Genomic DNA, 11757 nt, shown 5'->3' with positions numbered 1-11757 from the left:
ACTCATGCGATATCTCCCTGTCCTAACATCTATGAAAAAACAGGTTGGCTGGGAAAAACGCTGACGTCAGCTGATGGGTGTCTAGATGGTGAACGCGTGCGCGGTTGTCTTTTTATTGACACTTTTGATTGGTGGAGTGCGAGTGACTTCGCTTCATTGAAGTGAGTTAGGAAACTGCACCTCGGCGAACTCCGAAGGCGCGCCCTTTTCGACATCTTGGCTCAAGCGGCCGCGTTGTGCAGTACAGTAATCGGGAAATCCGAACGCGCATAGGTGGAACCATTATGGAGTTGAACGCACCGGTTTCATAACCTTGGGAGGGAGGAGTCTGGCGTTTCTGGAAGCCGGAGCAAGCAGCGGAGTGACGAGGGAAGGGGGGGGAACTAGAGCAACGGCAAACTGGCGAAGATACAGCAACTGCGATCCATTTTAATAATATTGGTGGCAAGCTTCGCTTGAGGACGCCAAGCCTTCGGGCGAGAACGGAGACAAATGTGAACGCCTTCTAAATAGGGTTTAACTAAGCAGCTATTGTGTAACCTCGTTTTCGTCTTGGGGATTTAAAATACATTGGCTGCTTTCAGTGCAATATTGACGCTGTTTCAAATAAATAAATCTAGCCTGCCAGCTAGCTATCCAACTAGATATAGCTGGCCATATACATACATAGGCTAGACAGGAGCATCACAGGTGGAGCTTCCAACGGAGGAGAGAGATATCGACTTGACAATAGAAACAACACAGACAGTGGCATAAGACTGAGGCGGGTGTTTATTAAACATTTGAAAATCACTGCTTGCTCGCTGGCACCGGGGGATTAGGGAGCTGGGAGACAAGGAGAAGGTGGGGCCGGAGAGATTCAGAGAAACGGACAAAATAGAAATAGCTAGCTAGCTAGCTAAATCACCGGCGGTGCTTTTGAGGGAATCGAGAGGAAACAGGAATTTTCTCCCTACTGGAATTTCGAAAGGCTTAAAAGAAAATACCGTTGTGTGGTTCTCCCATCCCCGTAAGAAGAATAGCAATACCGTTATATATTGTTGCCCGTTGTTTTATTTGAAACATAACCTTTTGGACGGATTTCCCGGGGATAATTTCCCCATTCTTGTTGGACCATGGCCGACGACGACGTTCTATTTGAAGATGTATACGAGCTCTGCGAGGTGATTGGAAAGTAAGTGTTGAGTTGATAAATACTGCTAACTAGCCAATTGCAAATGATAGAATTCAAAGCGATCTGCATTTTTTAAATGATGACTTTTGGTGGTTTTATGGGAGTGTATTGGAGGTAGCTATCTCCCTGTGCGCAACTGGATGGCAGTTTTCCGTGGCGTCTCCTGCCCACCCCGTACACCGAAAATGACTGCCCTGACGCATCGATCAAGTCCATTGGAAGAGAATTAGCAAGATGGCTAGCAATTAATCATTTCGGCACCAAAAGGAGTGACTGTTTACCCGATACGCACAGTCTCCTCTGTGATTCCAGCGCATTTCGTTAGCTTGCAATATGGTCTTGCAGAGGGTGCAGCTGTACAAAGACAATTGGGGTAAAGAGGCGTTTACAGCATTCCGTTAGCTAACGTTGGCTAGTTAATGTTAGTTACCTATCTTGCAGTAACATCTGGCATCCACCGGTTAACAGTAATCGTATAGCTATTGCAGTACGTAAGCTAGCTACAAGTTTCCATCACGGTCAACTAGCCACTTAGGTGTAGCCAGGTGGCTAACTAACTCAGCGAAACAAGCCTTATAATTCAGGAAAGCGCTGCATGTATGATTTGGGGCTGTCAGTGTACACTGACACGAACATTAAGAAATAAATAAGTTTTATACATCGGGGAAAACATTTTGTTTCATATCTGGGATGTTGGCGGCCCCTAGATTCAAAGAACATTGTAACGTTAGGTCAGCTTTTCTGTTAGCTGGGTAATCAAGTAACCTACCTAACGTTAACGTTTTGTTACCTAACGTTACACCTGTAGTTCAAGTCAAGTTTTACTAAAACCTATTAAAGTAACATTATTCCAACAATGACAAGTCATAACGTGGCACGTTTAGTATAGCTAGCTGGTTAGCAAACAACCAAGTACCCATCGAGAGGAGGCTAGTTATTTAGTTAGTTTGGTAGCCAACACCAACACGATCGCTAGCTAACATTAGCCTCACCGTAAGATAGTTTTCTAGCTAGCTCTTTTGTGATTTCCCTTGTTTTTTTGTCGGTCGCTAGATAATTTTACTAATGTACAGAATCACTTGACAAGGGCAATTTCCTCCGACTAAACTAGACTGTATACTTATTAGACTATTCCAACGTTAGCTAGACAGAACTTAAGCTGGTTACCCTTCTAGTGTCCAGCAAAGTGGTTGATTGACGGTAGATAAAATTAACTAGCTACCTAGCTAATATTGAAACTACATTATATGCACTGCCCTCTCGGCTCGCCAGCCTTGGGTGATAAAAATGTAACATAAGTAATTGTGGAAAAACCGAGAGTTGCTTTATTGACATCCATGTCCACGTGGTTTTGATGTCGCAGCATGAGGATTTTTTTTTTTGTACTTCGGGTAAGAATAAAAAAAAAAGATGAGGTCGCCATCGTACCGGCATTTACCGGCGCCACATTGTTCTTGGTGATGTAACTTAGGTGAGCTGTGCTTGCCTATTGGAGATAAAGGGAGGCTTTGCTGCATCTGCACTACAGGGTTTAGGCAGGGCTGCTGTGACCCTCACCTTGTCCAGGTGAGTGACTTAACCACAAGTACCGCAGGGAAAGCAGTTCTGCATTCACACCTCCAGTGCACCGCACCGTGTTTGCTGTGATACCCAGACTGACCGAGATTATACAGAGGTTTGTGTCGAAGGGCCTTTTGAAACACCGAATTCCTGGGGGAACTCATTTTTTTTTGAGAGGCGTTGCTTGGTGAGTGTGGCTTCTGTTGTTAGAGAAGATAGTCGTCAAGTTCCTACAGGTGTTGGCTGGGGGATGTTTATTTTATTTTTTATACGCTGATAAGGAGTCTGATAAGGAGTCTGCCCTGGTTGCTCAGAAGGCCCACATTTGGAAGTAACCTCTTTGAACGATAATGATGGTGATAACAGTCATGAAAATGCTGTTTACGTGAGGTATTGACATGTTGACTGAGGCAGAATTGTCGATTCTGTGACTGGTCTTAAGGGCTTTGTACTGTTTGAATCAGGCTCGTCTTTGACTTGTGTTTGGCAGGCTCAGCCTGAGTGTAAGCCCGTTCCATCACTACTCAGCTGTCATTCTGAAAGTCAGCACTGAGCAGACACTAACCCTTGAATGAAATCACAAGGTTTCCTTTTACATTTGCTCACGTGTGCATCTTGGTTTGTGTAGTCATGGCACCGTTCTGTGCTTTACTCTGTAGCATGCGTAGGTTGAATTGTGTCTGTTTCTGAATATGGTGGAGTTGCGCTTTGGGAATCTTATCTATGAAAGGAAATAAGTATTAAGCAGAAATCACAGAACATGGGCACACCAAAAAGGAAGTTTTTGGGAAAACAGGGGTAATTAAGATTTTTGAAAATCTCATTGAAAATAACTACTGCACTGTGTCTGCATCATATTGGCGTTGACTGCGTGCTTTTTTTCATTAACCGGGTAGAGTATTGCCTGTCCACTGGCATGTCATGTCACGCTGGTGCCCATTGCCCTTTGCCCAGGATTTCTACAGTCAATTTCAGAGCACCGACCTCATAGGATGGGGTCCTGTTTGTGTGTCATGGTGTGTGTTATATGGTAGCACTCCACCCCGAGGCCAGTGCTGCACTGGTGTGTGTGTGTGTGTGTGTGTGTTTGGGGGAGGGCTCCATTAGGAATGGTCTGTGCGGCGGGACATGCTGTTTCTCCAGGGGCACTACATCAGCAGGGTCGCGGGCTTCATCTCTTCATCTCACACCATTCTTCGAATATGTCCTTATAGCTGATTTCACTTACCCTTAAATATCCACACACATTTCAGGTCTTTCGTCCAGTTTCCCTGGATGTGAGAGTGTACACGAGGGTGGCTTTCAGCACTTGTCCTGTTTCATCCATTTTTTGGCAGTACTGTCAACAGTATTAAGTCACAGGTCTCCACTGAAATCTCGTGGTCCTGCCCAACCTGCTGTGGAAGGTCAGTATCCCAGTGCTGACACAATAAGAAAGCAACATTAGAGAGAGCTAAAAGTCCAAGTACTTAACAGAAGGGCAGGTGTCAGAAAGCCAGTTGGCTTTGACCTGATGAGGAAAAATGTGCGGCATATTCTGTCACACCTGCTGTTTTCAGTGGTCAGGTGACCACACACATGCAGTTACAACTTTTTCACAGGACCTGTTGTTGGACAGAGAGAGAATAATGCAGGTTGTCTGACAGTGAAGAAACAGACATGGCTGAGGCAGATGATCCCTGAGACAGACCTTGTATGATAGTGGTGTAGGGAAGTACATAAATGTCAGTTTGTTCCAAGCGTACTAGTCTCATTGGCCATTCATTGGCCATTCAGTGTTTTTGATCAGTGTTGTGAGACAGCTGTCTGCAGATGCTGTAGTGCTATGCTATGCTGATTGTTAAACCGTGTAGTCCAAGCAGGAGTCCACAGCCCACCTATGGAGGGTACTAGGTTAATACTCTGTCAGTTACATGAATTTAAAGCAAGGGATTGATTGAGGTGAAAATTGATTAAAAAAATCAATGCATAAAATACACACGCACACATGTACACGTACACATACAGCAAAGTGAATTATGAATTACTAGCATACACAAGCAGGTCCTCTTAAACGCCTACAGGGAGTGGCTGTATCTAAAAGTGACAGCATAGCTACCTTAGGGGCAGCACCCACTGTGCAGACATTGTGTGTTTTTCATGGTCATGTGGGGAAATGTCTCACAGGACAGTTCTTCAGTTTCAGGCACAGTGTAAGTGATGTCTGAGAACCAGGCATCTTTACCTGGTGACACATTTATGAAAAGAGATTACCAGCATCCATGTTTCAGATTGCCCAGACTTGGCATGCCCTGTGTGTTTGGTTGTGAGGTGGTGCTGTGTTTAAAAGTATGGATTTGGTTTCTGCTACTGCTTGTTGGCAAACAGGTAATGAGGACAGGAGGGAAACAGTAGTGCTGGGCCTGTAACGAAGGATGTGACACATTAATACCATTTAGTGGGAACAGGTATTGCATCCTCACCTCAGAGCCACGGCTTAACGGGAAAGGTAGGTTTGTAGGACTCATCAGATTTGCTTATTGCCTGAGTATTTTGTGAAGGGTGGTAAGGAAATGTGCTGTAGTTGTACTTTTAACATGCACAGCTGCACATCATGATAAATGATGATTTTTAAACAAAAAAAAAGAAATTTCTTGGGACTGATGCTGTTTATTTTATTCATAATATAACATAATTACCATTTCAGAATGTATGCATTGTTCTCTATTTTTCTTTTGGTATCCTTTTTTACAGTCCTTTAAATGGGTAGACTAATCTGTAATGTGGAAGCAGTCAGGACCTATCTCCAGCAGTCACAGATCGGGCCACTTATCTTCTCCTCTGCAGTAAATTGAGTTCTGGCACTTTCTGTTTTTTGATTTTGTGGAGAGGGGAGAGGGTACCTTGAGTAAATGGAGCTCTGAGCACCCCGTTGCAAGCCTCGACCCTGCGAAGTTGGTTTTTAGCAAAGAGACAGTCGGACCCGTCAGGGTGTATCGCTGTCAGAAGTGAAGCCAAGCTGGACGGAGCCTCTGTGAGAGCACTTGTCAGGTCAGTACCCTCAAGCCTTCATTAGAGGCTGAGACAGACGCTTCCTGATCGCTTTTTCAGCATGGCTGAAATTTCCGCAGGGCCGTTTGGCAGAAGCCTCCGGAATGACTCCCATGCCTGCCGCCAAAACCAAAAACCATCCCTCTAAACAGTAAGATGAAGTGTTGCTTCTTTGTTGGCATTGAGTCTTTTTGACTGTGCTGTGGTATCGTTCACCAGTTTGAGTAATGGCTTTGTCTGATGTGGTGTTACAGAGTGGGTCAGTGAGGCAGTGGGGACTGTGAGGTCAGTGTTTCGTAGTCCCCCTATGTCTCCCCCCACCACAGTCCTCAGCAGTCTGGGGCCAGAGTGACCCTGCCTGGCACACGGAGTCACCTCAAAGTCCCCCTCCTGCAGGACGGAGACTGTACCAAGAGCAGAGAGGAAATATTATCCCTTTCAGACACGCGCGTGTACCAGCCCGGGTGGAGGGAAGCGCAGGAGAGAGCAGCATTAATCACACTGAAACACTGTCCCTTTGGGAGGAGCGGAAACACAGGCAGCTGATATATGAGCACGGGCCGCTTTTGGGGAGGGTGTGTGGCGGAGGAGAAGCCTGGAGTTTATGTCAGTGCTGAGTTTCTCCCTTTTTGTTTTGTCTTAAATTAGGCATTCCCTTCTCGATTCTGGAATTGATTTGGGGGGAAAAGTCACTTTCCTGGTCAGAAAAGTCAGCTTGCCTGCTGCAAAGACTGAGGTTCTGTATTTTGTGTATTTTTTTGTGCGCCTAAATTTGTTAGTGTGTTTGTCTCTGTGTTTTAATATACACCCAATGTTTATAAAAACCTATTTCTGAAAAGCTTCGCTGAGTGAGAGTCCAGGTCTCAGCTAGAACGTAGGATCAGGGACCAATCAGGTGTTTGCATGCCAAACCCACAGGTGGGGCTACGGTGTCCAAGAAAAGTAATAGGTGGAGTTCAGGGCAAATATGTGGCACAGAGTTTCTGTGAGAGCACTATTCCAGTGATAGTGGTGTGGCTAAACACTATTTATCCAGCGCTTGGGTACGACCTTATACATATCCATACATATAATCGAATACATCAACTGATTTATTTTGACCAACATTCCCCCTTGGTTCTCATTTTCCATCTGTTTAGGATCCTTTGAATTGCAGGACCTGGCTCTGCCTTGCCATTGCTACCCAGGTGCCCGCAAATATGCATCTCTATGAGGCTTCAGTGTTATCTCATGCTGAGGGCTGCAAATAGCCTAGGGTTTGCTGACTCGTCACGGAAGGAGAGAACCGCTAAAGGGGCCGCTAAAGCTGCTGAAGTAGTCATTGCTATTTTTTGATAATTTTCTGTTTTTCGGCGAATGTAGGAATAAAAATTCCATTTGCTGTGCCAAAATCTTTAATGGCTCGGTGTGATGCTCATGTAAACCACGCAGCTTAGAGATGTATTACCAAGCAAACCAATATCTTCCATGCTTTCTCCTGCATACAATTGTGTGGAAAAAGTGTTTCAAAAAGATTCCAGTACCGTCATACCAAACTGCGTTATAGATGTATTGATCAGAGTGTTGTTTTCCACTTAATCTCCACTTAAATTAATCATGCAATATCTCCTTTTTCCTCTCTGTGGCGGTGCAAAAAATGGTTAATGGCACTCTTAGTAGAAAGATCTGACATTTCTTTTGGGAACAAATTATACTTAATTGAGCAAAATGAAGCCAAATCTTACAGACCTCAGTATGAGTTGTGTAGTGAGGCTCTGACCTTTATCTTCACGCTTACGTCATGATTTGGTTCGGGAGTGCCCACATTGATTCAGGTCATGGGAAACAGGGTGCCAGCTATATTATAGCTGGGAAGCAGCACGGAACATTGCTTTTTGCTTGAGTGCGCCTTTAAGTGTATTTTGTGAGTGCCTCAATTTGTTTACACCTCAAAAAGTGCTGAGGGTCATAATTGTTTCCTGCTTTCTGTTTGGCAGGAATGTCTGTTAGCTGAAGAGCTCTTAATTGAACACATATGTCTTCAGTGGCTGGAAGACATGTTTTCCCATTGCAGTAAATAAAAGTATGCTGTCTGCATGCAACGGCTAGTCTTGGCTGAGGTCGACCATAAACCGAGACGAGGCGCGGCTGAGCTCCATACCGAATCCCCTCAGCCTCTCTGTGGAAGTAAGCCCTTTGAAGATGAACTTAACACAGCTGTCAAAAGATCATTTTGACGTGTATGAGCAGCTTTTGATGTGTAGAATAGAAACCAAACAGTGCAGTGTGTGCATCTGCTTGTCTGTTAATAGTCAGTCGCTTTTCCCAGAGTGGATGGCGGTGTCAGGCACTGAACGTGAAATTCAGAGAATTTCAGCCTTTGAAGTGTCTCACACGTTTGTCTGGACCACCTTCACCTTATACCAAGTGTAAAAAAGGAAAACCCGCCTACTTCCTCCCGTTAAGCCACTCTTGAATGGTCCACCAGTGTGACTATCTCCTGAGGTGGTCTGAGAGGGTTTCAGCAAGCACATTTGGCACAGTGAAGAGTACAGTCGCACATCTCCTGACAATAGCGCTTCAGCAATCATTATGTTTCCATGCTGGAGTTCCCCTTCTGTAAGAACACCAGTATGAAAGCAGCAGAAGCCAAATTTACATAACATGGTCACCACTGGGTCCGCTCCTCACTGGCTCATGAGTGGTAACCAGCCTTGGTGAGGCATCCTCATATCTCTATCTATATAAATATATCTGTATATATCTACAGGGGAATTCAGTAGGGTTGCCCACAGCATCACAAGGCCTTGTCCTTGTCCAGCCACCATCAGACCCAGCCTTAAGGTGGCTCACCAGTAGGCCTGTATGATAGGGCTCCTTTGAGGAGCCATTTGGTCTAAAATAGCTCTGCGCTTCCGCTCCATTCATCTCTGCCAACTAAAGCACATGTATACGGTGCGACGTGTGTCCTTTAAAACTTCCTGAACCCATACGATTGACTTGGATTATACAGACCATCAGCGATACGTCCAGAAACAGCGGGCACTCTGGCGCTGCGGGAATGTCTGAACTGCAAACGGGCCAAGTTGTAAATTTAGGAGAAGGTAGTGGTTTGCTCTTTTCTTTTCAAACTCGACATGTTTGGTAACCGGAACCGCGTCTAATGAAGGATTTGGTGATTTTCATTGCCTTTAGCCACACAGCTGTATTCCTGCAGTAGCCTGAGTGAAGAGCATTTTAAAATGCCTGCAGGCTAGGAAGGATTGTACTGGCTCAATTCCTGTGCAAACAGCAGAGTGCTGTGCCTTATTCTTACAATAACAGCAGAATGGGAATGTCATCTGCTCAGGGGTCTTCCTCTATGTATTTATGTAGCTCTACTTTCCAAATCTCAGAACTCGGGGCAATAAAAAAGACCTTTTTATTACTTGGAGGTCCAATCATCTGCTCTTTGCGGATGTCTTGTTGGACAGGTTTCCTTTACACCGTAATGAGGTGCAGAAAAGCAGGAGAATGAGGGGGAAGAAATTGTAATTCTTTGATGTGGGTGAAATAAGTTGAAAGACCAGCAGTTACCATGTGAAAAGACAGCATTTTCTGACTGTACAGCATTGAATTCACATTGTTGGTAATTGCCTTGCAGATGCCATTTCTTTGACCAGTGCTTACATTTTGCGGTTTTATGCAGAGGTATGTGTGTTTAATTTGTATTGTCGGCTCTGTTGGTTGGAATGTGTCCTTTTGCTGCGTGTTTGTTTGTTGACTGGGCACATTTGCTATGAGTTCAGAGATTCAGACCGTGATTTATGGGGTGTCTGTTTGAGGCATTACAGTGGGTACTTTCTTGCCGGCAGTATCTATGTGACTATTCCAGAGAGTAGCCCACAAGAATGGAATTATTAGCATATGCAAGCTCAACCGCACAGCGCATTCATTTGCACTTTAGATAATACACGGAGCCCAGAGTGAACCGTGTCTTTGCAAGCTGCGCTTAGATCTGTGATGTGTGATGTCTCTGGGATGAATCATTCCAGCTCATTTCATTGACTGAAATGCAGTAACTGGGCTGTTTGTCGACATTTTTATTCACGCTCTCCCCATTAAGTTTGCGTGGCTGGATATTGGTAATCACTCTGCGGCCATTGCGTAATAGGAGGTTATTTTGCTTTTGTTTTCGCCGAATCACAGCTTGTTGCATCACGCGCAGCCTTGCTGGGCTAGTGCTGGTTCGTGAGCGCATGAAAGACCACGGAGATGATGAGAGGTGGACCATTGTGTTTTCCCTTTTCCCTCCTTTATGCGGTTCGTGCAGGAGCACTGATGCGAGGCCAATGCCATCGTCCTATACACTCAAATGCAGCCGATGGCTGTTTTTCGCTCTAGAAGTGATAAGACAAGAAAGTCCTGGCCGACTTACCTCCCTCTACCACCTGCAGAATGCAGCCAAATTGTTGCGTGGGATCCCAGCCATTGTCAGCAGATGACATGGCTGGTTTAGAAACTCAGCTGTAGGGCTCACCCCGCACTCAAAGCGAGCACCTCGCCAACTGAGACACTGGAGACCTGCGACAGTTGCTTTTTAATCCAAATTTTATTTGCTGCTGCAAATTCATACTTAAAATAGGTCATTCAACAAACAGTAAACTGATATTAAATTGTGGCCTAATTGGCAATAAAAGCCAGTTATGAAGCTGAAAGAGCATTTTTTTGGTCTGGCATTTAATGTCCGGGCATGTGACTTGGAGCAGGAGGTAATGTAATTGTGACCAGTGGCCCTTTCAGCTGAAAGAAGAATTTGTCTGTCCTAATGGCGGACAGGGTTTCAAATGTTCTGCCATTTAATTGCATCCCCCACTGCTTATAAGATGGCAAATCGTAATAGAGAACAGAATGCAACATAAGGTCCGTATAACCAGTAGTAATTGTTTGCTGCCATCTAAAAGTATCACGTAAGGATTAATATTTCAGTGAGTTTGAATATTGCTAGTCTTTCAAAATAACAATAAACTGATGGTGCCATATATGGTGACACTGCATAAAAGTGAGGAGAATCGGTTTTTCTCCTTTTCAGGTTGACTCAGAAATACGTACAACATTTTGAATTTATTAAAATCAACTGTTTCAATTAACACGTCAGATATATTGTTAAAAATAGCAAATGGTGTACTTTGATGTAGCTACATCTGCATTGTAGTTTGCACTGTGTCTGACAAGTACTGAATAGGTGAGAGGGGAAAGGAAGTGCGTACCGACACCTCATTAGATTAGGTATTAGGCCATTCAGCATAGCACTCATAGCACATTGTTCTAATGAGCTACAGCACATCTTTCCTGTTCACTCAAACCATAGAGTCTTTTTAAACATAAACCTTGTAGACCATATTAAAGCCACACCGAATACCTAAAGTTAGGAAGTTTTGATGATGGCACAGTTATAGCTCTCTAACAAAAACCACTAGTTGCTGGCTACCATTCATAATTTCTCATTCCGGTAGCTGAAACACTTTGCCTTTGCATGGTGAATTATTGATTGGACACTTTGTGAAAACAAAAGCCAATGTCATTATAATGACTTTCTCTCTGCAGGCTCATTTTTCATGGGGGTGGGGAGGAACTGGGTGATCTCAGTAATTTCATAAAAGTAAAAGTCCTTGCATCTGATTTCCTGTGAGGGTTACAGCAGATGTGTCAGATTTCAGTGGATTTCGGGAGGGGTGGGGGTGCATGTGATGACTGTGATAACACAGACAGTGTGTGTGTGTGTGTGTGTGTGTGTGTGTGTGTGTGTGTGTGTGTGTGTGTGTGGGGGGGGGTCAAGTGACAGGCCGGTGTCAGCCCACTGACCTTGCAGTACCCTTCAGAACCTGCAGATGAACATGCTGTGTGCTGTAACACTATCTCAAGCAGGCAATAACTGGTTAACGGTGATCTCTTATTAAAGTACTGATGTTACAGCTGGGCATTTGCTCTGGGACCCCTTGTGAGCAAGACAAGCAATGTGCTCTCACACACTC

The 11757-nt window shown here is 44.6% G+C and overlaps 1 protein-coding gene across 17 annotated transcripts in view; it reads left to right on the top strand.

Annotated features, from left to right (window-relative positions):
- The first annotated feature begins 398 nt into the window (after positions 1 to 398).
- Positions 399 to 11757, top strand: part of LOC118785716 (peripheral plasma membrane protein CASK) — a 164147-nt gene continuing 152788 nt past the window's right edge. For all 17 annotated transcript variants that reach the window (XM_036540611.1, XM_036540607.1, XM_036540613.1 and 14 more), the window contains exon 1: positions 399 to 1174. In XM_036540611.1, the coding sequence (XP_036396504.1) occupies positions 1116 to 1174 (59 nt within the window). In that variant the 5' untranslated portion in view covers positions 399 to 1115. The remainder of the gene's footprint in view (positions 1175 to 11757) is intronic.

This window comes from Megalops cyprinoides, chromosome 11, assembly GCF_013368585.1.
Source record: "Megalops cyprinoides isolate fMegCyp1 chromosome 11, fMegCyp1.pri, whole genome shotgun sequence".
Lineage (NCBI taxonomy): Eukaryota > Metazoa > Chordata > Actinopteri > Elopiformes > Megalopidae > Megalops > Megalops cyprinoides.
This window is presented reverse-complemented; position numbering and strand designations above follow the sequence as displayed.